Source organism: Gekko japonicus, unplaced genomic scaffold (genome assembly GCF_001447785.1).
Source record: "Gekko japonicus isolate JY-2015 unplaced genomic scaffold, Gekko_japonicus_V1.1 scaffold1478, whole genome shotgun sequence".
NCBI classification, from domain to species: Eukaryota; Metazoa; Chordata; class Lepidosauria; order Squamata; family Gekkonidae; genus Gekko; species Gekko japonicus.
This window is the reverse complement of record NW_015174885.1, coordinates 407641-432229: the sequence shown is the minus strand read 5'-3', so window position 1 is coordinate 432229 and position 24589 is coordinate 407641. Positions and strand designations below refer to the sequence as shown.

General features: G+C 45.2%; 1 protein-coding gene across 2 annotated transcripts in view; it reads right to left on the bottom strand.

The window, feature by feature from the left end:
* Positions 1-24589, bottom strand: part of LETM1 (leucine zipper-EF-hand containing transmembrane protein 1) — a 50691-nt gene that overhangs the window by 20650 nt on the left and 5452 nt on the right. For both annotated transcript variants that reach the window (XM_015424917.1, XM_015424918.1), the window contains exons 3-10: positions 19682-20132; positions 17590-17733; positions 14551-14688; positions 14067-14270; positions 12524-12643; positions 10622-10753; positions 7130-7309; positions 4595-4750 (exon numbers count right to left, since the gene is read on the bottom strand). In XM_015424917.1, coding sequence (XP_015280403.1) covers positions 4595-4750; positions 7130-7309; positions 10622-10753; positions 12524-12643; positions 14067-14270; positions 14551-14688; positions 17590-17733; positions 19682-20132 — 1525 coding nt within the window. The remainder of the gene's footprint in view (positions 1-4594; positions 4751-7129; positions 7310-10621; positions 10754-12523; positions 12644-14066; positions 14271-14550; positions 14689-17589; positions 17734-19681; positions 20133-24589) is intronic.

Here is a 24589-nt window from a genome sequence, read left to right as displayed (position 1 = left end):
TTCTCTTATGTTCTTAGAAGCTTGCTGGGTGACCTTGGGCCAGCCACACCCTCCCCACCTGACCTACCTCACAGGGCTGTTGTGAGGATAAAACGGAGCATAGAACGACAATGCAATCTGCTTTGGTCCCCAGTGGGAAGCAAGGAGGGTATAAATGGCGTAAATGAATAAATTTAGCCCGGTGAGCCAAGTACCAGGTGCCACTCAGTGCTGCGTGGGTGAGCGGCCCCGGTGCATGCACCACCCTACCGCCTTCTGCAGCCTCTCGCAGCCTTTGTGTACCACAGGTTGGCCACCCAAGAAGTACCTCACGCGACTAAACTATACTATAAAAAGGGACACCAAACTACGGTTTTGCTAACAAAAATTCTCAAATGTAGTCGGTATGGATCAGAGCAGGATTCAGAGACATTCCCACGGGCCCTCCGAGGACTCATGGGGGTGTACATATTGCATTCAAAAGCAGCATGGCTGCTGGCTACTGATGAAACCGGCACTCTGAAACTGTGACACTCGTAATTAAGAGGGGTGTGTGCGTGTTAAGTCGCTTCCAGATCAGTGTTCCCTCTAAGCTGAGTTACTGTGGGCTAGCTCAGAGTTTTTTAGCCTCCGGCTCACACATTTTTGTCTTAGCTCGGGAAGGATGGCTCCAGAGCAAACTAATTTATGCAGCAGCCAAATCGCTCGCTCACAACTTTCATGCCAGTAGCTCACCAAGTAGAAGTTTTGCTCACAAGACTCCACAGCTGGTCCAACCCCCTGGCTCAATGCAGGATCAGCCGAGAGCCTCCCTGACCAGGGTCTGTCCAGCCGCTGCTTAAAGACTGCCAGGGAGGGGGAGCTCACCACCTCCCCAGGCAGCCAATTCCACTGCTGCACACCTCTGACTGTCAAAATGTTACATTCATTTATAGACATCAGATGTATTCATTTAAAGGAGCTTTATATACAAGAAATTCTAATCTTAAACATATTCAACAGGAAATGCCATCGTGCAGCTTGACTGCCTCAAATGTTTGATTAGCCGTTTTCTCTAACCCCCACAGTTTCTTATCGGGCACGAGAGCTTGGACACACCCTCGTGTTCCCCCCAGCCCAAAGGGCTGTCTTGCGTTTGCACCAAAGCGACACTGCACTTCAAGGTCAACCCAGGGATGCCAGGTTGGCAGTGACCAGGACCAGGGCGTTCTCCCTGGTGGCGCCAACCCTGCGGAACGAGCTCCCTAATGAGATTAGAGCTCTACGGGACCTCCAGCGATTCCGCAGAGCCGTGAAAACTGTGCTGTTTCACCAAGCGTTCAAATAAGAACTGACTTCACAGGTTGGGTCGCACTAGTGCTTTATCATAGGATGCCGCCATATTTATTTAGTTTCATTGTGTTTATTGTATTTTATATCTTGTATTTGCTGGTTTTAAATTGTATGTTGTTTTAAACTGTTTGTAAACCGCCCTGAGCCGCCTCGGTGGGAGGGCGGGGTAGAAATTTAATAAATAAATAAACATTCAGAAATTCAGATTTTTTTTTACTTCAGCTTCTTATGCAGTGCTGACATTTGTCCCCCAACTCCGCTCTAAGACTTTAATATCTCTCAGCTTACACAGCACCATTTCTGTGTCCCCACAACACTCTTGGAGATAAGCAGAACTCCTCTTAGCGGCGATAAAATGGATCTGTGTGGATTTACAAAAATATAGCAATTTGGCTTCACTGACTTTACTGGGGCTTTAGTGAAGGAAGACAAATGTGGACAATCACGACCTGATCAAAGGACAAATGTAAAGAAAACAGTCCTGAGGGTCTGACCCACAAATCAGGCAGTCAACCAGACTTGCAAAGAGAATGCTTTCTGTATATTATTGTCAACAAGCACTACAACACAATGAACACATTCCTTCAAAACATAAGAAAATCCTAGTGTAGAAATACATCAACATCGTCTCCGGATTATCTAACAACGTTTCAAAATTGGACCTTCCTCAGGAGATAGTATACAAAAGCTCTCATGCTCCTAAAGTGCTTTACAAAAAATCAGGAAAGATAAAACATTCGGACAGGACGCTGATCTCAATAAGTATTCAGGCTCAAATATGCTGCTAAGCTTCTGATGGATCCCAGATGCCTCATTTTTTGTTCCGTGCGCCTTGGTGTTTAGTCATGCCGGCCACATGACCATGGAAACGTCTTCGGACAGCGCTGGCTCTTCGGCTTTGAAACAGAGATGAGCACCACAACCCTAGAGTCGGACTCGACTGGCTTTCGAGCAAGGGAACCTTTACCTATGAGCATGAGAGCTTTTGTACTACTCTAATATCTCCTGAGGAAGATCCGATTATGAAACGTTATATAATCTGGAGACGACGTTGATGTATTTTTACGCAAGGATTTTCTTATGATTTGAAGGAATGTGTTCATTGTGTTGTAGTGCTTGTTGACAATAATATACAGAAAGCATTCTCTTTGCAAGTCTGGTTGACTGCCTGATTTGTGGGCCAGACTCTCATGACGGTTTTCTTTACATTTGCTTTAGTGAAGGAGCAAACCTCAGCAGATCTACTCAGAAGAAAGTCCAGCTTTATTCAATGGGGCTTACTGCCAGCAAAGCACACTTAGGACTGCAGCCGGTGCCAGATGATGAGGCTTTTCCAAATACCAAAACTTCCTATAGAAGCTTTTGATTTTTTTTTATGTTCTAAGCCACCTGGAGTTCTGCAGGGGAAGAAGGCAGTTAGTAAATGTTTTAAATAAATAAGCTGGCCAGCCTACATTCCCCCCCTATGAAATCTGACCTCTCTGTTGGGGGGAAAAGAAAGATCAGCCAATGATCTGTTCCTGTTCCTCACCTGTTTATGGGGAACCCTGTGACAGGAGAAGAATTTTGGGCAAAGAGGCAAGGGTTAGGCACCTCCTCTCAGCACTACGGAGCTGCGGTGGCTCAAGTGGTTAAGACGCTGAACTGCAGGCTGTGGAAGGTCAGTAGTTCAGCAGTTCGAGACCCGAGTTGCCGCATGATGGAGTGAGCGCCCGTCTCTAGTTCCAGCTCCTGCCAACCTAGCAGTTCGAAAGCAAGAAATTGCAAGTAGATAAATAGGTACCACTTCAGTGGGAAGGTAACAGTGTTCCATGCGCCTTGGTGTTTAGTCATGCTGGCCACATGACCATGAAAACGTCTTCAGACAGTGCTGGCTCTTTGGCTTTGAAACGGAGATGAGCACCGCAACCCTAGAGTCGGACTCGACTGCCTTTCAAGCAAGGGAACCTTTACCTCAGCACTACAGCCGTGATCTAATACATTCCTCTACAACGCCCCCCCCCCCCACAGCTGCATACGTGACGAACTAGAAATATCAGGAGCACAAATTCTGGACCTCTGTGTCTCCTCTCCATTGACCCTCAACGTCCTCTGTCAACAGGGAACCATAGCCAATCCCGGCTCTGTGACCAGTATAGGTGCAGTCCAACATGCCCAGGGACTTCTGGGGCTACCACTTGATTAATCTGGGCTGATATGACATCATCTCCATATTCCATACAGACATCTAGCACGCTATTATGGATCAGGCTGATCAGCCCGGAGGCAACTGACAGATCTTAGGGGTCATATCCAGTTTTCCCACCCAACAAGAAAAAACAGAAACACTGGCAGATGTGATGATGCATCGCCTGTGTTTTGTCTAGCTTGACAAACACCAGTTTGCTGCTGCATAGTGTGCATACCAAATTTGTAGTAGTTCAGCTTTTCGTGTGTGTGTGTTTGGGTACTTATTTAAGTACTTTCTACCCCACCTTTTAGGAGCTGCGGTGGCTCAAGTGGTTAAGACGCTGAACTGCAGGCTGTGGAAGGTCGGTAGTTCAGCAGTTCGAGACCTGAGTGCCGCATGACGGAGTGAGCTCCCGTCTCTAGTTCCAGCTCCTGCCAACCTAGCAGTTCGAAAGCAAGAAATTGCAAGTAGATAAATAGGTACCATTTCGGTAGGAAGGTAACAGCGTTCCGTGCGCCTTGGTGTTTAGTCATGCCGGCCACATGACCACGGAAACGTCTTTGGACAGTGCTGGCTCTTTGGCTTTGAAACGGAGATGAGCACCGCAACCCTAGAATCGGACTCGACTGGCTTTCGAGCAAGGGAACCTTTACCTTTACCCCACCTTTTTAATAAAAATAGGATTCAGGACCAGGGTCATTATGACTAGTCAGAAAATCCACAATAATAAACTAGAAAAAGACCATAAAAAGGCGATACAATCCAGATGTTACCAAAGTCTGTAACATCTGTGCCCAGATCAACACTTTCCATGAACTGATGCAAGTGGTCTAAGGATTCCAAGATCACTTTAAGCAATTGCAAAATTGGCCTCAGTCCTTTTAGCCCTTGCATCTAAAAAATAAGAAATAAGTGTTTTATGCTGCTCAAGATTTCTGAATCAATGAGCTTCTAAGGGTACAAAAGGAAAGGAAAGGATGCAAGTGGTCAATACAAAAACAAAAATAACGTGATACAGGTCAGTACTTGAAGGAACGCTCTGCATATTTAACACCAGGACTCACTGGCTGGTTGATACACGTGCTTTTTGCCCCTCGCTCCTCCCAAATTTACCTTAATGCCTTCCAGCACTGGTGCTGTGTCTTTTAATGTCTCTGAATGGAGGGTTAAATCCGCCTTTGCCAGTTCTTCTTCAGCATCCATAGCTATCTGGCTTTTCTTTGTATGCACAGCTGCAGAATTAAGGTCGATTGCAGACTCCACCTCTTTCTGAAATGCAAAGTTATCACACACAGGAGAACAGCGTTTAATACATACGGATCCCAAGATGCATCTTTGCAAGTCCAAGCACGTTCTTGGGGTGTTGTTTTTTTTACAGCGTTGAGATTTGATTTCTAAAGTTCCGTTTCAAATATGGGAGCAGGATGAAGCATCTCCTCGTTCCCCCATCCAAAAAAGCCTGTGGCGGTTTTGCTGCATTTCTTGGTGAGCAGGCGGGAGTTCACCCTCCCAGGACCTCTTGGCTGGTGACTGAGGCCAGACTGTCCTTTCCCCTTCCTTCCACACACACGTGAACACGTGCAGCTGCCTTGTACTGAATCAGACCCTCAGTCCATCAGAGTCAGCACTACCTACTCAGACTGGCAGCAGTTCTCCAGGGTCTCGGGCGGAGGTCTTTCACATCCCCTACTGCCTGGTCCTTTCAACTGGAGATACCAAGGATTGAACCTGGGACCTTCTGCATGCCATGCAGATGCTCTGCCACTGAGCCATGGGAAATGATGAAGCGCCTGTCGCTTTCAGTGTCCATGGCTGCAGCTGGGCTCAGTCCCCCGAGACCGAAGGGGTATGTATGAAGTTCTGCTGAGACGGCAGGGCTGGCTCCCCACCTAAGGCGCCGAGAATGGTGTAGTGGTTAGGAGCGTGGACTCTAATCTGGGAGAACCGGGTTTGATTCCCCACTCCTCCACATGCAGCTGCTGCTGTGACCTTGGATCAGTCACAAGTTCTCTCGGAGCTGTTCTCTCAAGGGCAGTTCTCGAGAGAGCTCTCTCAGCCTACCTCACAGGGTGTTTGTTGTGGGGAGGAGAAGGGAAAGGGATTGTAAGCCACTCGGTTACTCCTTCAGGTAATGAAGTGCAGGGTATAAACCCAATCTCTTCTTCTTCTTCACTCAGGACTAGGTGTGTGCAAGGAAAAAAAATCAGTATTTTTTGGGTTTAGGTATACTGAAACTGGAAAATATCGGTATTTCCCAATATTCCCGAATATCGGGAATTGGGAAATAATCGGGGTTGCCGATTATTTTTCTCTCTCCATTATACCTTATGGGGACCATTCACCATAGACTATAATGGAGAATTAATCCGGGGGTACCTGGGGCTCAGGGGAGGGGCTGTTTTTTGAGGTAGAGGCACCAAATTTGCAGCATAGCTGCTGGTGCCTCTCCTCAAACACCCCCCTCCCAGTTTCAAAAAGATTGGACCAGGGGGTCCAATTCTATGGGCCCCAGAAGGAGGTGCCCCCATCCTCCGTTGTTTCCAATGGAGAAAAAAAGCATGTAAAGGGAAGCTGCCCCTTTAAATGCTTCTCCAAGCCATGCACAAGTCCAAAGCAGTGAGCTCACCCTCACTGCTTCGAAAACACATGGCGGAAAGGCATGCCCTACTCAGGACACTGAGAGGGTGCCATCAGACTAGTGCACCTTATTTACTCCCAGCTGGTGGCAGCACAGGAGGCACCCACAAGGCTTAGCCTGTGCCCATCCTTACCCTCTGCCAGTGCAACTGTGGCTCAGCTTGCTCCCACAGGAGGCAAAGATGGGCAGTGCGCTCGCTTGGAGTGGCAAAGCATCTTGAACTAGCAGTAGGAAAAGAGAAGGGGACATTCTCCCAACTTTCATCTGGGAACTGGGGGTGGGCTGTCCTTCCCCGCAGATTGAAAGGTGTCAATGAGAAAGGCAAGACCAGTAGCAGATCTTCCAATCTCCAATAAGTCATCCCTTGCAGTCTTAAAAGTAGTTTGGAAATCTGGCTGGCACTAGTGGCATGCTCTTCTTACACTTCCCAGGAACCTGCTTACAGTTTTAATAACCTAGAAGCAAAAAGAATAGCTACAGAATTATGGATCATGCCCGTCCTGTATTTATCATAAGAATCTCTTACCCAGAACTTGCCCGGTCTGGAGAACCCCGCAATTCACAGGAAGACAGACAGAATAGAGGCCATTAAGCAGCAGCAGCAGAAGAAGAAGAGATTGGATTTATACCCCGCCCTTCACTACCCAAGGGAGTCTCAGAGCGGCCTTTCCCTTCCCCTCCCCACAACAGACACCCTGTGAGGAAGGTGGGGCTGAGAGAGCTCTGACAGAAACTGCTCTTTTTCAAGAACAGTTCTTATCAGAACTATGGCTTGCCCAAGGTCATCCAGCCAGGTGCAAGTGGAGGCGTGGGGAATCAAACCCGGTTTTCCCAGATAAGAGTCTGCACACTTAACCACTACACCAAACTGGCTCTAATACACCCAACCGACAATTCTTTTTTTTTACATTACACCATATACATAAAGCTTGAGGTGAGCTCCGCAAAGCCCATTTCAAATAAAGAGTGAGCAAAACATTCAAAAACACTGATGCTTTGGAGGTTCCTACCTGGGCAGCAACCTGAAGGATTTCTTTTGCCTTTTCGGCAGCTTCGGATAGCCTCTCCAACTCTTTGTCCTGCTTTTCTTTCCTAATAGCTTCTTCCTCCTGGAGGGTCGCTTCCAGTCTGGTTTTATTGTCAACTTTTTCTCCTTCCACTTCTGCGGCTTTCACTTGAGCTTCTTTGGCCTGAAAAATAAAATCCAATCAGCTTTTAGTTCTGCATGGTGCTAAGAGGAAATCTGAGCAGAACAATTAACATTTACGCTGGTTACTTAAAATCTGTGCTTCTTGTTACAATCCCACCCTCCTCCGCAGCGTTGCCAGGTGGGCTTGCTCCAGGAGAAGGGTAGAAGTCTGAGCAAGGTGCAAACAAAACAAAAGGCTGAAGTGGGACTCCATGAAAATACAAAATGAAGCTGTGGAATAGGACGCCAATCAACAGATTAGTATAGAACACTTGTAGCAATTTTATACTTATATCGGTGATCAAATAATGTACAATAAGTACAAACGTGTACAATAACAAGAGAATGTATGATGAAACAACGAACGCAGATTCCGGATATGCACTTCGATTCGTCCAACTTCTTCAGGAATACAAGTTACATCTGTAGTGTTCAGTCATTTGTCTCATTCACAGTTGTGTAAGTAAAGGTAAAGGTTCCCTTGCTCGAAAGCCAGTCGAGTCCGACTCTAGGGTTGCGGTGCTCATCTCCGTTTCAAAGCCGAAGAGCCAGCGCTGTCCGAAGACGTTTCCGTGGTCATGTGGCCGGCATGACTAAACACCAAGGCGCACAGAGCGCTGTTACCTTCCCACCAAAGTGGTCCCTATTTATCTACTTGCAATTTCTTGCTTTCGAACTGCTAGGTTGGCAGGAGCTGGAACTAGAGACGGGAGCTCACTCCGTCTTGCGGCACACTCGGGTCTCGAACTGCTGAACTACTGACCTTCCACAGCCTGCAGTTCAGCGTCTTAACCACTTGAGCCACCGCAGCTCCTGGACAGTTGTGTACCAACAGTGTTTAATTTCAATACAATTTTCAAGCTAATATGAATATCAATAATCCTCTTAAATGGGCACCGGTTATAAATTAGCGAAGCGCTATTCTGTATCCTTGTATCGCTGGTCTCGCTTCTATCCGGAATCTTCAGTCATTGTTTCATCATATATTCACTTGTTATTGTATAACACATTTGTACTTATTGTACACTATTTGATAACGGATATAAATAGGAAATTGCTGCAAGTGTTACATACTAATTTGTTGACTGGCATCCTATTCCACGGCTTCATTTTGTATTTTCATGAAGTGGGAACCCGCCAGTCCCTTTGGCTACCCAGACAGCCAGAGACCAATGGACCAAACCTCCACCCTTACCCAGGTCTAAGCAAGAAACCGACCCTCTGGCTGCACACTCACAAGGCAAGTCCCCAAACAAGTTACTTCAGTAGCTGCAGCCAACATGGGCCAACGTTCTGGATTCAGAGTGAAGCCTCCCAAATGCGAGAACACGCCAAAACATAATTGATTTATTAAAAAGGATGTGCAGGAATATACAACAAAGAGCAAAGAACAGTGAGAATAAAATAACAAAAGCCTAGACACTTCTAAACAATGGTTCTCTAATCCAGAGGGTACTCAACGAGGCAAAGTCCAAAATCAATAGGTCTCTGGCAATCCTGGCCCACCCTAGTCAAAGTGTCCAAAGGCAAGGCCTAAGGCAAAGAGCTCCGAGGTACAGCTAAGCACAAAAACGAGAATGAAAGATCTTTGCTTTATGCCTCACAGCCTGCACTGGCAAGATTTAGCAGAGCCAATCAATTGTAGGCCCAGTGATGTAACCCAACTGACCACTGGTGTTACTGACCAGGTGAGGTAGCCAATCAGGTGTGGTTACCAATTAGTACCTGGTGTTCTGCAGTTCCATCAGATCCAATTAGTAAGTTCCCATAAATCCATGTGCTAACTAGATGAAATGTGTAGGCCCACTTAAAGGCGGCCTCAAAATGGTTAAGGCTGATGAGACACACGGCACCTGCGTTTGCCTCCCATCCTTCCTTTCTCTCTCCCTCTGAGTCACTGTCAGCTGGGCCTTGGTGCTCAAGAGAGCAGGAATTTCCCATGCTCTGCAGGCCTCATGCCTGAACTAAAGTCTCAAATTTGAACAAGAGACTATGAAGTGGCCTTGTCATGATCTGTGTAGGACTGGGCGACAAGGCCTAGTGAGGCCTAGGCCCAGGAGAGACCTGTCTGGCAGTGGAGAGCAGACACAGCCTACAATCCCCACAATGCTTAACGATGGTTGTAACCAATCGGTGTCCAGGGATTGTGACTTAAAATTTTGTGGGCTGTAGACTCTTGACACTTCTGTGATGTAAGAAAATTCTGATTAATTTTACCCGCCCTAAAAGAAACAGAATAAAATGGATAATAAGGCAGATGACTATACTCAGCGGGAAACAAGATAAGCGGGAATGCACAATGGAATTTAAAAGAGACTAAGATGACATTGCACAGATAGCTTTAAGGAAATTACTGGATAACTGAACAAAGTCACCATAAAGGCTCCTACTGCCGCTTAGATCAAGCCTTAAGCAATGTGACCATTACTTAAACTGAAAGGAAGGAAAGGGGAGAAATGCAGGCAGGGGAAAATGGAAACTGGCACAAGACCTAACAGCTGCAAGCTATGCAACGTACTGAATTGCAATAGCATTTCACAAGTGCAAGGATCAGTGTCCCGAAGCTACAGTTGTGGGCATATCGTGGAACAAGGACATAGCATTACCTGGAAATGGGGACTTGGCTAGTCAAGGGCAAGGTAGGAAGACAGACAGAGCTCCCATGAGAAGTAATGAAAGAAGAGAGTTAGCTGGAAAACTGGAAATACGGTTGATAAACTCAAAAGAATCAAAGGAATGGTGTTGCATGGAACAGTTCTGTCAAAGATGATGGAAATGCACTGGCAGAAGCTGTATGCAAATCCTAGCCAAACAATAGGGACCCAAAGTGTATGTAGTATGCAAAAATATAAACTGCAAGGGTAGACCATCAAAAGATACACTATTTTCACAAGTAAACAGTCGATGTCAGCCTATTGCAATACAAACTGATACTGGACAGGAGATACGAGAGATATCAAGAATCTGAAACATTTTTAACATTAAGACCACAGTGAAGCTAACGCAACGGCTCTACATGGCAAAACCCTTAAAGACTGATGATAGATCAAGACGGGTAGCCGTGTTAGTCTGTCTGTAGCAGTAGAAAAGAGCAAGCGTCCAGTAGCACTTTAACGACTAACAAAATTGGAGCCAGGGTATGAGCTTTCGTATGAAAGCTTTCGTATGGAAGCTCATCCCCTGCCACAAATTTTGTTAGTGTTTAAGGTGCTACTGGACTCTTGCTCTTTTCTACTCTTTAAGTTTGGCGATATCATTTAGATGTATTTTTTTACTGAGTCTGGTACTGATTATATACAAGCAAGACACATACCATACTTTCAGGCAGTATTTGCAGAGTTGTTTTAAGTTGGTCTTCTGGTGAAAGCGTATCTGGAAGATACATCGCTCTGGATAAAATAAGCAGCGAAGTTGGGATTTCCTGGTTCAGGTGCAAGTCCAGCCACTGCAATTAAGACACGAACGTTAGCACAGGTACAGCAGTGCGCCCAACACTTTATTCCCGTCGACTCAGCATGGAGACCTAAATGGCGTTATCAACTAGTAGGCAACTTCTATCCTTGAGACACGTCACCTTCCAGCCAGGAGGATCCACTACAGAACTGGGACAGGAAGGACTCATTTGATCAAACAAAACCATTTGAGCCTGTCAGTGGAATCCTTTTAGTGGAAGATTCAACTTTGGCTACGCAGTTCCATGAAGCTGCCTTACATTAGATCAGTTCCTTCCTCCATCAAGGTCAGTACTGTCTACTCTGACTGACAGCAGAATTCCAGGGTCATGGGAAGCGGTCTTTCATAACATCTACGACCAGGTCCCTTAAACTGGAGATGCTGGGGATTGAGATGAGGACCTTCTACATGGCAAGCGGATGCTCTGCCTCTGAGCCACAGCCCCTCCCCAATCTTCAAAAATATACAGAGGTCATTTCCTGCGGGAGCGCACAGGAGCGGAGCTCCGGGAGTAAGTAGCCCAGGGGGCGGGCACATGCAACAAGCCTGCTCCCAGCAGCCCTCAGGCCACAAGGAGCAAGAAGCAGCCAAGTAAGTTGCAGAGAGGGGCACCTTTAAGACCAAGTTTTATTCAGGTACAAGCTCTCCCTCCTCTGTGAGGGCAGATCTGCACGTCCCCCCCCCCAACAGCTAGCAATACAAAACAGTCCAGTGGAGTCTGAATGGTGGGTGTTGCCTTCTGACACACTTCTGGTGATGTCAGGGGGTGTGGCATATGCAAATAAGTTATGCTAATGAGTTATGGTAATGAGCTCCTGCACCTCTTTTTCTACAAAATGACTCCTGGATACAGATTATTCTAAAACTGTGCTGTTGCAAAAATATCACAGGCTCTTCTCTCTCTTTTTTCCCCCCTTGCTTCAAAGCTCAACAGCTCTACAAAACACAACTTCCCTCTGGAAGGCAGGAGGACCACTAGGAGTAAGCAATGAGAGATCCAGCCCACAAGAAATTAATTTTACACCTATCTTCCCATTAGTGTATCAGACGTCAGTTCTTTTCCTTAAACCAAAACCAAAACCATAATTTTCAGAAATGTTATTCCAATAAAAAATAATTGCCACATAAAAATTTGAATTTATTAAAATAGCATGCCGAGACAACATTTGATTCCTCCCCCCCCCATCAAACATACCAGTTCAAGAAATTATTGATATTGCGACATATAATTAACATGGGCTATGGAAGTTTTTCTGATCCATATTTTTCTGCAAATCTCCGATCACTGATTAATAGTGTTCGTTTCTGTCCCTGACCTGGATAGCCCAGGCTAGCCTGATCTCATCAGATCTTGGAAGCTAAGCAGGGTCAGCCTTGTCTAGTATTCTGAAGGGCGACCTCCAAGGAATACCAGGGCTGCGACGCAGAGGCAGGCAACAGCAAACCACCCCTGAAACGTCTCTTGCCGTATAAACAATTCTAGCTCATCACCAAGCAGTGCACAACACTAAATGAGCTAGAACCTCTGGTTGCCAGACAATCTTAGGATCTCCTGGCTATACCACACACAATGCCATACGATAATTATAATTATTATTCGTGTTCATTTCTGAAAACAATAAGCGAATGAAACTAAATGATCTCTCCACGGCTGTTCCTGCTAATCTCTGATTAGTTCTTTAGAATGAAATGTCCTGAAATGCACAGGATCAATTGCATCGTGAAACCAAAAAATGAGCATCGTCCATTAGCTGATCGTTACCTGCTTCAGCTGCTCCTTCAAACGTTCTTCTGTCACGCCAAGTGCTCTCATCCCTCTGGCTCGGCATGCGGATTGGAGCTCTTTAACCGTCAGGGTATCCACTCCCTCCTCAGCAATCAGCTACACGGGACACAAGGTCAACACTTGTACTAGGCGGTATGAAGAAATGTCATCTTCCCTTAACTAAGAAACACTCCAAACAGTCAGCTTGGGGGTCCTCCGCTTCTTAGCAGGGCCAGTCCAGGTTGTGGTTTCTGTGTACTCGGAAGCTCCCCGGGAACGGGCACTTTGCTTTAAATTACTTCTCAAAAATCAATGTAATCACTGCATGCCAGGAGGCATTGACTGGTGGGGAGAGAAGAGTTATTACTGGATGTTTTTGTCGGCCACAAGAAAATTCCTACTCTGTTTTAATCACTGAACTGCTCCTTGTGTTTTTACAGCCATACTGCTCAGAACGGATCTTCGCTTGAAAGCTACTTTAATCTTTGCTCGTGCTTAGGACACCGTAGTTATTTTGTCAGGTTAAGCACCTGCTTCCCTCCCATTTTCCAGCCTGGAGGTATATTAAGTCCTACATCTGTTATATGCAAGATCCTCCAGGAACCACCATCTGGGACTTACAGAGGGACGCTTGCATGTGTAAACCCTGGCACAGGTTTCCGTTTGGTGACCAAAGGATGTGGGGAGAAAAGCCTGACTATTCAATATGATTCATTAAATACATTTCAGTTGTGTAAATAACCGGTTATATACCAAAAGAGCAAGAACAGAGGATGCATGCACATGTGGACACAGAACACAAAGAACCACGTGCAGCCCACAACATGTCATCATGCCCGGCCACAATTCCCTACTTTTCCTTTCCTTCTTAAATCTTTCCTTACCTTCTCTCTCTCTCCCCTTCTCTCTCTCTCCCCAGAAGACGAAGAGAGAAGAAGAAGAGATTGGCTTTATACCCCGCCCTTCACTGCCCAAAGGAGTCTCAGAGCAACTTAAAATCCCTTTCCCTTCCCCACAACAGGAACCCTGTGAGGTAGGTGGGGCTGAGAGAGCTCTCTCGAGAACTGCCCTTGAAAGAAGAAGAAGAGATTGGATTTATACCCCGCCCTTCACTACCCAAAGGTGTCTCAAAGCGGCTTACAAACTCCTTTCCCTTCCCTTCCCCACAACAGACACCCTGTGAGGTAGGTGGGGCTGAGAGAGCTCTGACAGAAACTGCTCTTTTTCCAAGAACAGCTCTTATCAGAACTACGGCTTGCCCAAGGTCATCCAGCCAGGTGCAAGTGGAGGAGTGGGGAATCAAACCCGGTTCTTAACCACCTCACCAAACTGACCAGCAAAAAGAACACCAAGCAGGGACAGCCAAATAAATCTCACTGCTGTGGTTATTTTCATGATTGCATTATTCCTCTCCTTGGCAGACAGAAACATTTCAACAGTGAAACACAAGAGTCCCGGGTTAATGAAACTCCCTGCTCCAAAACAGCTGTTAGAGTAGCCATGCAATAAACACACTTGTTACAAAAAAAAAACACCTTACTTTATCATCTGCTTTTATGGATCTCAATTTCATTGTCAGCTGGAAGCGCAGAAAGTTGTTTGTCCCCATTGACTGAAGTTCTAGCAGTTTACAGAGTGCCACCAGCTGGGGTCTTGTGAGATTGTCAAGAGTTAGCTCATCTTCAAATAGTTTAGAGAACCGTAAAATTTCTTCGTTGCTCGGTCTTTCACCAGTCTCTCTGATCTGCGAGTAGAAAAGGAGTGCAGTTAAGACTTTGTTTCCACGGCTATTTACTTAAATATAGTAAGAAATAGTGTGCGATCCTTCACTAATATCTAGGGCAAACCACAGTTCTGATTTCAATGATTTGGCATCGGGGAACACTACAGAGTTACAAGAAGATCTGCATGTATTTTATGCTGGGGAAAGGGCAATCACCCAGGAAGTTAAAAAAACAATGAACTGCTGACATTGCTGAACCCCAAGTCCCAGTACTTTATAAGACAAGAAAAAAAGATTTTACCTTTTGAAAGAAGGTCGAAAAGTCTTTAGTAACGTTCCCTTTGGCGGCTTTATTTTTTAAAGCCATCTCTTCGATCGTATCCTGAAGAAATTTAGCCACTTCGAGCTTCACTCTTAATTCCTTTTTCAGTCTCTCTTCCTAAATACGGAAAAGGATACGTTTTAAAAAATAAGAAACCAGGGCACTGCTACAACTATTTCAAGCTTCCTCCTGACAATGGAAGCCCTTCTTCACCCAAAGAGTGATGAACACATGGAATTCACTGCCACAGGAGGTGGCAGCGGCTACAAGCATGGACAGCGTCAAGAGGGAATTAGATAAGCATATGGAGCAGAGGTCCATCAGTGGCTATTAGCCACAAGGTATAGACAGGAACTCTCGGTCTGGGGGGCAAGGGAGGCTCTGTGTTCTTGGCGCTTGGGGGGGGGGGTCAACAGTGGGAGGGCTTCTAGTGTCCCGGCCCCACTGCTGGACCTCCTGATGGCACCTGGTACTTTTGGCCACTGTGTGACAGAGTGTTGGACTGGATGGGTCATCGGCCTGATTCAACATTGGCTTCTCTTATGTTCTTATGAAAGCTAGTACAGGAGGGCATCACTGTTGCAGGAATAGCAACACTGCAGCACTCAAGAAAGCAGACAGCATTGCACGGACTGCCCCAGGTCCAGCAAGTAGTTTAATGGGAAGAAAGGGCTGCGAGGCAGACTTGAAGGGGGTTGAGGCGGCCTAGAAATGTGAACATTCATGGATTGATGGCTATTTGCCACCGTGGCTAAATAGAACCTCCATATTCAAAGGTCTCCAACTACCCGTGCCGGGGAGCAACGCCAATGTGAGGCTTTGGCCTCCGTGACACGCTTGTGGGCATCTTCTGGGGTCCTGTGGCTGGCACATTTGTGAAGCAGGACGCTGGACTAGATTGATCTAGCACAGCTGCTTGTTATATGATCTTAAGCTTTGAAAGCTTGCAATTAAATACACCAGACAGTAAGGAAAAAATATGGGACTATTAAGTTGTCCTTAGGAAGTTCTCTCCTCTAACTTCAGGATGCCCGACACAAAGAAATGAGTGTTAACACCATGCATTCCTCCACACGGCCCTATCCCGTCATCTCAGGACCAATGCTCCCAGTAAGCTGTGGAGTCCTGTGAGCAAAAGTTCTACTTTGTGAGCTACTGGCATGAAAGCTGTGAGCATGCGATTTGGCTACTGCATAAATTAGTTTGCTCTGGAGCCATCCTTTCTGAGCTAAGATAAAAATGCATGAGCCGGAGGCTAAAAATCTGTGAACTAGCTCACACTAACTCAGCTTAGAGAACACTGCTCAGGATTCTATCGCACAGACAACATTTTTTTCCCTACTATCCAATACTTGTGATACGCAACAGATAAATAAACAGTAATTGTAATCTGTGCATGCGCACAAGCTATTTTCCCTTTCAAATGTCTGTGTAGGGCACCAATGACAGTAATTATAGAACAAAGTACAGATACGATTTGGAAAAGCTTATTAATAGCATGTTTCCGTCATTAACTGCCTCAGTACACCAACCACAGCAAAGGAAACGATGGAATGCTCCAAAGAAAAAGGTCGGGGGCGTTTTATGTGTTATGGATCCATTGTGAACAACATTTATATGTTTATTTTTTTATTTCGGAGCACTCTATCTGTATCTGTAAGATGTCTTGGCTCTACGGGGAAGACACTACATTTCTAACCAGTGAATGAAATAATTTTCAGGCCCATGTTGCACACTGTATCATCTCTTCCATACATGTTTAATCCAGCTTTTAAAAGAATAATTTAAGTCACACCAATTTTGAATCACATGTTCTATGTTTCAGGTTCCCCTGAATTTTTGGTATTATAGACATCAAATATGGTGATTTTTTCCCCCAACTAAACACAGTTATATATTTCTAGTGAGCATGCATATACATATATGGGGGAAATATATGGGGAAAATATGGGGGGGAAATCACCATATTTGATGTCTATAATACCAAATACATATATATATATATGTATATATGATGCTAATCCTAATATTAGGAACTGCGGTGGCTCAAGTGGTTAAGATGCTGAACTGCAGGCTGTGGAAGGTCAGTAGTTCAGCAGTTCGAGACCGAGTGTGCCGCATGACGGAGTGAGCTCCCGTCTCTAGTTCCAGCTCCTGCCAACCTAGCAGTTCGAAAGCAAGAAATTGCAAGTAGATAAATAGGTACCACTTCGGTGGGAAGGTAACAGCATTCTGTGCGCCTTGCTGTTTAGTCATGCCGGCCACATGACCACAGAAATGTCTTTGGACAGCGCTGGCACTTCGGCTTTGAAACAGAGATGAGCACCACAACCCTAGAGTCGGACTCGACTGGCTTTCGAGCAAGGGAACCTTTACCTTTACCTTTTTAATCCTAATATTACAGCTATAGTGGCCAAGTTTCTTGCCAAAGTAGTCAAAGTTAGATCTACTCTAGTCAAGGACTGACTTATATTGTTTATTATGTTTTATATATCCATACCGTGTTATTGTACATCTATGTATCTTACTGTTATGCCATTAAAGGTAACAGATCCCTTACCATTAGTTCACATAATGTGCCAAAGTGGCCTCAGAGATGATGAGATGACTTCCAAGTCCATTTCCCCAGGATCAGATCATTAAGTACACTTGGCTTTAGTGTATTCATCTTAAGAAGTTCAGTTTACATTTCAAACAATTGTTAAAAATATTGTAAGTATTTTTTAAAAATAAAAATCCTCAACATAAAAACATGTGTATATAATCTGTCAATATCAATATTATATCACAGACTTTGCCATGCTCTGGCATTCATTTTTAACACAGAGAGTTCTTAAAATTATATCTAGCAAATAAATCATAACTTCAGTTACTCACTCGTACTTCAAGAGGCATAGTCAAAGAAATGTAAATTCTAGTTTTTAATTAGAATGTTTTCTAATTCACTTTTCTGAAAAAACTCTTTCAAAATACTTCAGCATGGGAAACTAACAAAGCATTCACCCACATTTTAATTACCTTCTTAGACTTTGTCTCAAAAGTTGAAGGCAGCATATTAGGGAACAGCTTTACGGCTACTGGAAGCAGGAACTCCATGAATGGAACGACGACAAAGACTAGGAAAGGGACCAGTCGAAAGAGGTCAGCGCATATCCGAAGGAACTGCAAACAAAAATGGAGTGAACGTAACGCATAAGAAGGGTACCATTTATTAACACAACAGCCAGTTCTTAACACGCTCTATGTTATCACACTCCAAGAGTCGATGTACCAATAGGAGGTAGGAACCAGTGTTCCCTCTAAGCTGAGTTAGTGTGAGCTAGCTCACAGTTTTTTAGCCTCCGGCTCACACATTTTTGTCTTAGCACAGGAAGGGTGGCTCCGGAGCAAACTAATTGTTGCAGTAGCCAAATCACTCGCTCACAACTTTAATGCCAGTAGCTCACAAAGCAGAATTTTTGCTCACAAGACTCCACAGTTTAGAGGGAACGTTGGTAGGCACTGTATCGAAGATACATTTCCTCCCCTGAACTGCAGGACTTCAGAACCAGTATAGTATGCTGGATAGAGAGGCTCTCCCTCCCGCAGGATATGTGTAGAAAGAGCAACAAAGGGTCATACAAAGCCATGCCTTCCCAGGCAGATATGTCAGCTTGCTGCTTGGAAGCGTCTGCCCTGATCACCCCTCATTTTCCTAGCAGGGAGGTGCCCCGCCCCGGCCCCCTTAATGTTCCAAGGATCAGGCTTGCGGGGACACCTGCTCCTTAACGCAACGACTGCACAGGAATCAAAAGGTCAGTATTTCTAAATCCATCTGGTACGTTTTCATCCCACACTTCCTCCTACTTAATGCCCGAGAAGAGGAAACTTCCATCAGTGGCTGTGATTCAAATGATTAAGTTACGGCTTCCCTTCTCTAATGCGCTGACCTGGTTGGCCCGATCTCCTCCGATCTCGGGAGCTGAGCAGGGGCAACCCAGGTCAGTATTTGGATGGGAGACTGCCAAGGAAGTCCAGGGTTGCCACGTGGAGGCAGGCGACGGCAAACCACCTCTGAATAGGTCTTGCCTTGGAAACCCTTCAGGGTCACGGCAAATAGATGGCACTTTCTACCACCACCAATGTTCCCTCTAAGCTGTGGAGTCCTGTGAGCAAAAATTCTACTTGGTGAGCTACTGGCATTAAAGTTGTGAGCGATCGATTTGGCTACTGCATAAATTAGTTTGCTCTGGAGCCACCCTTCCTGAGCTAAGACAAAAATGTGTGAGCCGGAGGCTAAAAGACTGTGAGCTGGCTCACACTAACTCAGCTTACAGGGAATGCTGCTCAGGATGTGACTCTTATTAGGGATAAAGTTCTTCCTAGACTGAATGCCTCATTGCCTTAATCGGATATATTAGCAATCCTGTGATATAAACATTATCAGAAGATTTATATTACTTTCAAGACTTATAAAATTACAAAAAGTTTTATCAATTGCACAATATTGTGAACAACAGATCCAATATAGTTCAACATAATGAGTACCCAATATGAACTCATTTCAACTTTACAGTCTTCCTCAGATGTAATTCTATATTGAAAGGCGAGGTCAGCATTTTAATCCCGTTTAATATTGTAATTTCCTTCATAGTATCCTGGAGAAACCAAGGTAAAAGAAAATTCATATGTAGCTGCATGGAAATTAATTATTTCAAACCATAATACTATAATAATTACTCATTATGTTGAACTATATTGGATCTGTTGTTCACAATATTGTGCAATTGATAAAACTTTTTGTAATTTTATAAGTCTTGAAAGTAATATAAATCTTCTGATAATGTTTATATCACAGGATTGCTTGTGTGTTTTTCCTATTGGATACCTGTGACCCCTCTTGCGTTATTCTTGTTCTTCCCGTTCTACAATCCCACCCAACCATGTTATTTTGTCTTACTATGAATCTTAGATGTTATTTTCAGACATTACCCCATCTTATAACCTCCTTACTGATTGATTGAAAAGTGTTTTATCATACGTGTAACCCTCCTTGACTCCCAGTGAGGAAGGTGGAGTAATAGCAGCAGCAGCGGCAGCAGCAGTAATAATAATTCCATAGATTCAATACCTGTCTCCGTTCTCGACGGGATAAAGTGTTGCCATGGAGAATCTGCCAGAGCATGCGCGCAGCGATTTTCGTGTCAATCCACAGCAATCGAAAGCCATGGTAATAGTGCTTCAGTTCGTCAACGATCTTCTGCCCGAGAGACTTTTTAACGATGTGGTCTTCTACCGTTGGACTATATACAGGGCCTCCTTCTTCCAGCTTCTTATTTTTGTCCTTGAGAGACTTCAGCGACTTTTCTACCACCGAGTCGTCGTATCTACCTTGCGAAGAATGCCACTGTCGCACCAGAAGATAATGTGGCACCTGAACACTCCGACTCGCAGGAAGGGACCATAAGCAAGACGATCTCGGTGCTACGAATGGCCTTTGTTCAGTCCGACAATTGTAACCATCTTTTGCAGAGGAAAAGGAAACACAGGAAACGCTCGGGCAGTATTTAAAGTGAACGTGCCTGTTTTTTAAAAAAAGGAAAATGTGAATTCATCTCTCTCTTTTTTTTACCTACAACATTTTTGTGAGGCGGATTAGGCTGAGAGAGCAAGACTTATCCAAGGACAACCAAAAAGAACAGAGCCTCGACTCCACTGCATCCAGACTCGGCACTGTGTCCACTTTACCTTACTTCTTCTGACCAAATAAAGGGCGCAAAACATTTGCACATCAGATCACAATTATGAAGTTCTCGTTTCATACTTCTAAACTTGACAAATAAAATGCATCCAAAGCTTGCCCTGTTACAATGTATTCCAAAAAGTTCTGTAGCGAACCTATAGTCAAGTATGTAGTAAAATACAATGGGCTGGATCCAATGCTCCCTCTAAGCTGTGGAGTCTTGTGAGCAAAAATTCTACTTGGTGAGCTGCTGGCATTAAAGTTGTGAGCAAGCAACTTCTGGTTTTTGGCGGGCTGATGGCGGCCGCGTCCCCAGGGAGCTCCTGGGGGGCGATCCGTGGACCAGCGCAATGAGAGGGGGTGCGAAAGTCCGCACTCCCCTGGGACCCTTTCCATGGGTCCCTTGCCATGGGGCCCTGAGGGTCGCCTCTCTGCTGGCACGCTACCAGCAGATCGAAGCTTCCCTTTCCCCCGAAGGTCTCTGTGCAGTGTTCCCGAATGGGACTAAGCTACGCACACCAGGACAAGCGCCTGGAGGTACAGCATTTAAATCATTACCTGGCAAGATCAGAGGGATCAGACGTTGAAGAGTGAGTCCGTTAAAGCGAGAACATCAGAGAATGAGCGAGTCCCCTTTTACCAAAAGCGAGGGGGGGAGGGGACTCCCCCCCGGAAAGAACAAATAAGCGATTAAAGAAAAGCCTTTGTAGTGGGGACGGAGTTTTAAGCGGCAATAGACTGTATTAGAGAGACCCCAGGAGCCAAATAAGCATTTGGGCAAATTTTCGGAACTTTGGCAAATTCTGTAAAAAGTAAACATGTTTAAAAATGGCAATGTGATGCAGTAGAAGCAGCAAGATCCAAGCTTTCTTCAGGAAGTGGAAGAGCAACTGGCCCATGTGACCAGAAGTAACTATAGACTCTTTCAGGCTGTATGCTAAGCTTTTGCCCCCTAATGGCAAAAATGAGAAACTTCATAAGATCTGTGCTATATATTGGCTGCTTCAAGGGACTGTGTTAACACTGGACATATCCAAAATAAGTCTGACGGGCAAAAGGGTGGATAGAATCTTTGTAAGTTTGGCTTTCAAAAGCAACAAATGGAATGATCTCTAAGATTGAAGGCAAGAATTCAAGCAGATAACAGTCCTTGAAAAAGAAAAAAGGACTTTGTTTTGAGATGACCAGTTCCAGTTCCAGCAAGACGATGCTACAAGGAAAGTGTTCAAGAAGAAAGAAGATTACAGCGTGGGAAGAGAAATTGACTGTGTTACACCTATTGAGGGAAATTTAATTATTAATTTGCTTTAAATGAAGGAGGGAAAAACAATTGTAAAATGAGATGCCACTGTTCTCTGAAATTTGTGTTTAAGTTAACTAGCGATTTTCCTGGAATGCTCTTTATATAGTCAGATTTGATGGTTTGTTAACATAATCAATGATGATGATTGACCACTCTCAATGTTAAGAAAAGCAATTTTTATATTGTTAAGCTAATACTTTTATAAGCAGTGTAAGACCTCCAACTCCTGGGTTTTTAGTGGGCTTTCTTTCCTTTCTCCTATAGATGTAGATCCCCTCCCTATTTTCGTTGTAGTTTTTAGAAAATGCAAATTAAAAAATCCCCTACCGGGGGGGGGGGACTTGTTAGTGAGCGATTTGGCTATTGTATACATTAGTTTGCTCTGGAGCCATCCTTCCTGAGCTGAGACAAAAATGTGTGAGCTGGAGGCTAAAAAACTGTGAGCTAGCTCACACTAACTCAGCTTAGAGGGAACATTGGTTGGATCCTACCTAATGGGACAACTCAGGAGAAGTAAATTTTCATGCTCCCCCACCCCAGTCACAGCCTGCTGTGCCCCCAGGTGTAAGATGACCTCCAACCACCGAAGAGCATGGGGGTCTGCAATGAGGGGGGGGGGAACTGGGGGAAAACACCTCCTCTCCTTTTCCACCGGCTGAAGTATCTGCCACCAACAGAAACCATGGCCAGGCTCAAACCAGTATTTTTACTTAAGATATAGTGGCTAGGGTGATTATTAATATAGTGCCATCAAGGTGTATGGTGCGTTAGAGTACTAAAGGACAGGTCAGTGCCCGAAAAGCTTACCCATATGACATTTTAGAGCAGAGAAGCAACAAGCAAGGATAATGAGGGAGGGAGGGAAAAACTGGGAAAGAAAAGCGGGGCCCATGAGACCACTTTCTGGCGAGAGAGGGGACCCAAGAGATTGCGCCTCAGTCTTAATGGGGGAAGTTGTTCTTCAAAAAGGAAAGGAGTAGAAAAGGTAAAATCATACTGCTTTCTGGGAAGCAGTTCCAAGCATAAGGGTTGAAGCCTTTGGGAGAATAGAGGAGAGGAGGAGAAAATTGGATTTATACCCCGCCCTTCACTACCCAAAGGAGTCTCAGAGCGGCTTACAATTTCCTTTCCCTTCCCTTCCCCTCCCCTCAACAGACACCCTGTGAGGGAGGTGGGGCTGAGAGAGCTCTGACAGAAAGTGCTCTTTTTCAAGAACAGCCCTGCCAGAACTATGGCTTGCCCAAGGTCACACCAGCAGCTGCGAGTGGAGGAGTGGGGAATCAAACCCGGTTCTCCCAGATTAGAGTCCACGCACTTAACCACTACGCCAAACTGGAGACCTTTATAGAACAGGAGACCTTTAGAATGAGGAGAGGCATGGAACCAGACAACTGAACACCATGGGCAGAAATGTTAAAAGAGGATATGGCAGCTGAACGACACAAACCTTAGGTGGCACGACTGGATTAGACCAAAGGTTCATTTAGTGTAGCATTCTTTTTCTCCGGATATCAACCTGCCACCCAAAGAAGGCTTATTAACGGGGATACGAAGGCCCAAACCCGTCAGAAACTGATGCTCAGAGAGGTACAAAGCCCCCAAGCATGGAACTTCCATGCAGCCATCATGGCAAATAACAACTGAGGGATGTATTTATTTATTTTATTTACTTCCTTCATTTATGCCCCATCTTTCTTCCCAAAGGGGACCGAAAGCTCCTTACATTGTTCTCCCCTTCTCTGTTTTATTCTCCCAACAATCTCTAATCACAACTTGTTTATTTTACAGCCTGCATATCCCACCTTTGTGCCCTCACAAGGGTCACCATCCCTTTAGCTATCTGCTCAATATGAACTAAAAGCTCAGTTTGAATATCGGATCAGGTATAGGAAATGACAGGTGAAGAAATTAATCCATTCACCACCAGTGAATCATGTGAAATCTACACAGAAGCGAAGGTAAGAAGTTCATGGACATTTACTTTTATCTCTTACAAGAAAGCGTTCCAATGCAAAACTACAAGCTTTGGGTTGGATCCAGCCATCATTTTGCTCAGGGGGTCATTCCGTAGAAAAAGAGGTGCAGGAGCTCATTAGCATAACTCATTAGCATAACTTATTTGCATATGCCACACCCTCTGATATCACCGGAAGTGTCTCAGAAGGCAACACCCACCGCTCAGGCTCCACTGGACTCTTTTGGATTGTTAGCTATTGGAGGGGGGGGAAGGCACGTTCAGATCTGTCCTCGCAGAGGAGGGAGAGCTTGTACCTGAATAAAACTTGGTCTTAAAGGTGCCACTGGACCGTTTTGGACTGGGGGGGGGGCTCTGCAACTTACCTGGCTGCTTCTTGCTCTGACTGAGGGCTGCTGTGAGCAGGGGGTGGGGCTTGTTGTATGTGCCCGCCCCCTGGGCTCTTCACTGCCGGAGCTTCGCTCCTGTGCGCTCCTGCGGGAAATGACCCCTGATTTTGCTCAATCTCAGCCAGCCTCCCTCCTTATTAATGGCTGTTGTCCATGGGCTACTTAGCCTTCTTAGTGGCCAACGGGGAGCCCTTTCTCTCTTTTTCACCAGTGGAAAATCTGGGTAGATTCAACCTTTGTGCTTCCACTGAGATTTCTGAAGACATAAAGTCATGGGCTGAAAATGCCAGGTGCCACAATGAAATCTCTAGGTGTCCTGGTGACCTTGTACCTGAGATTTGGGGAGCCCTGCTCCGGGCATTGAGGGTGGATCCTACCCCCAGCCCTACCACTCCACTGAGCAAACTACTTATTAAAATATTTATAGTCTACCTTTCCTTTGGGTTCAAGTCTGCAGCCCTCCTGCAATGCAAGCAGTTCTTCTGCTGGAGGAAAAGGCGACTAAGTCAGTAGGAGGCTACTTGGAGATGGTTATCCACCCGTTTGTCTTTTTCCTTGGTCTCAGCTAAAATGCTGTCTAACTCCATGGCAAGATCTGCATTCTCTTCCAAGGCAAAAATGAACTTGAA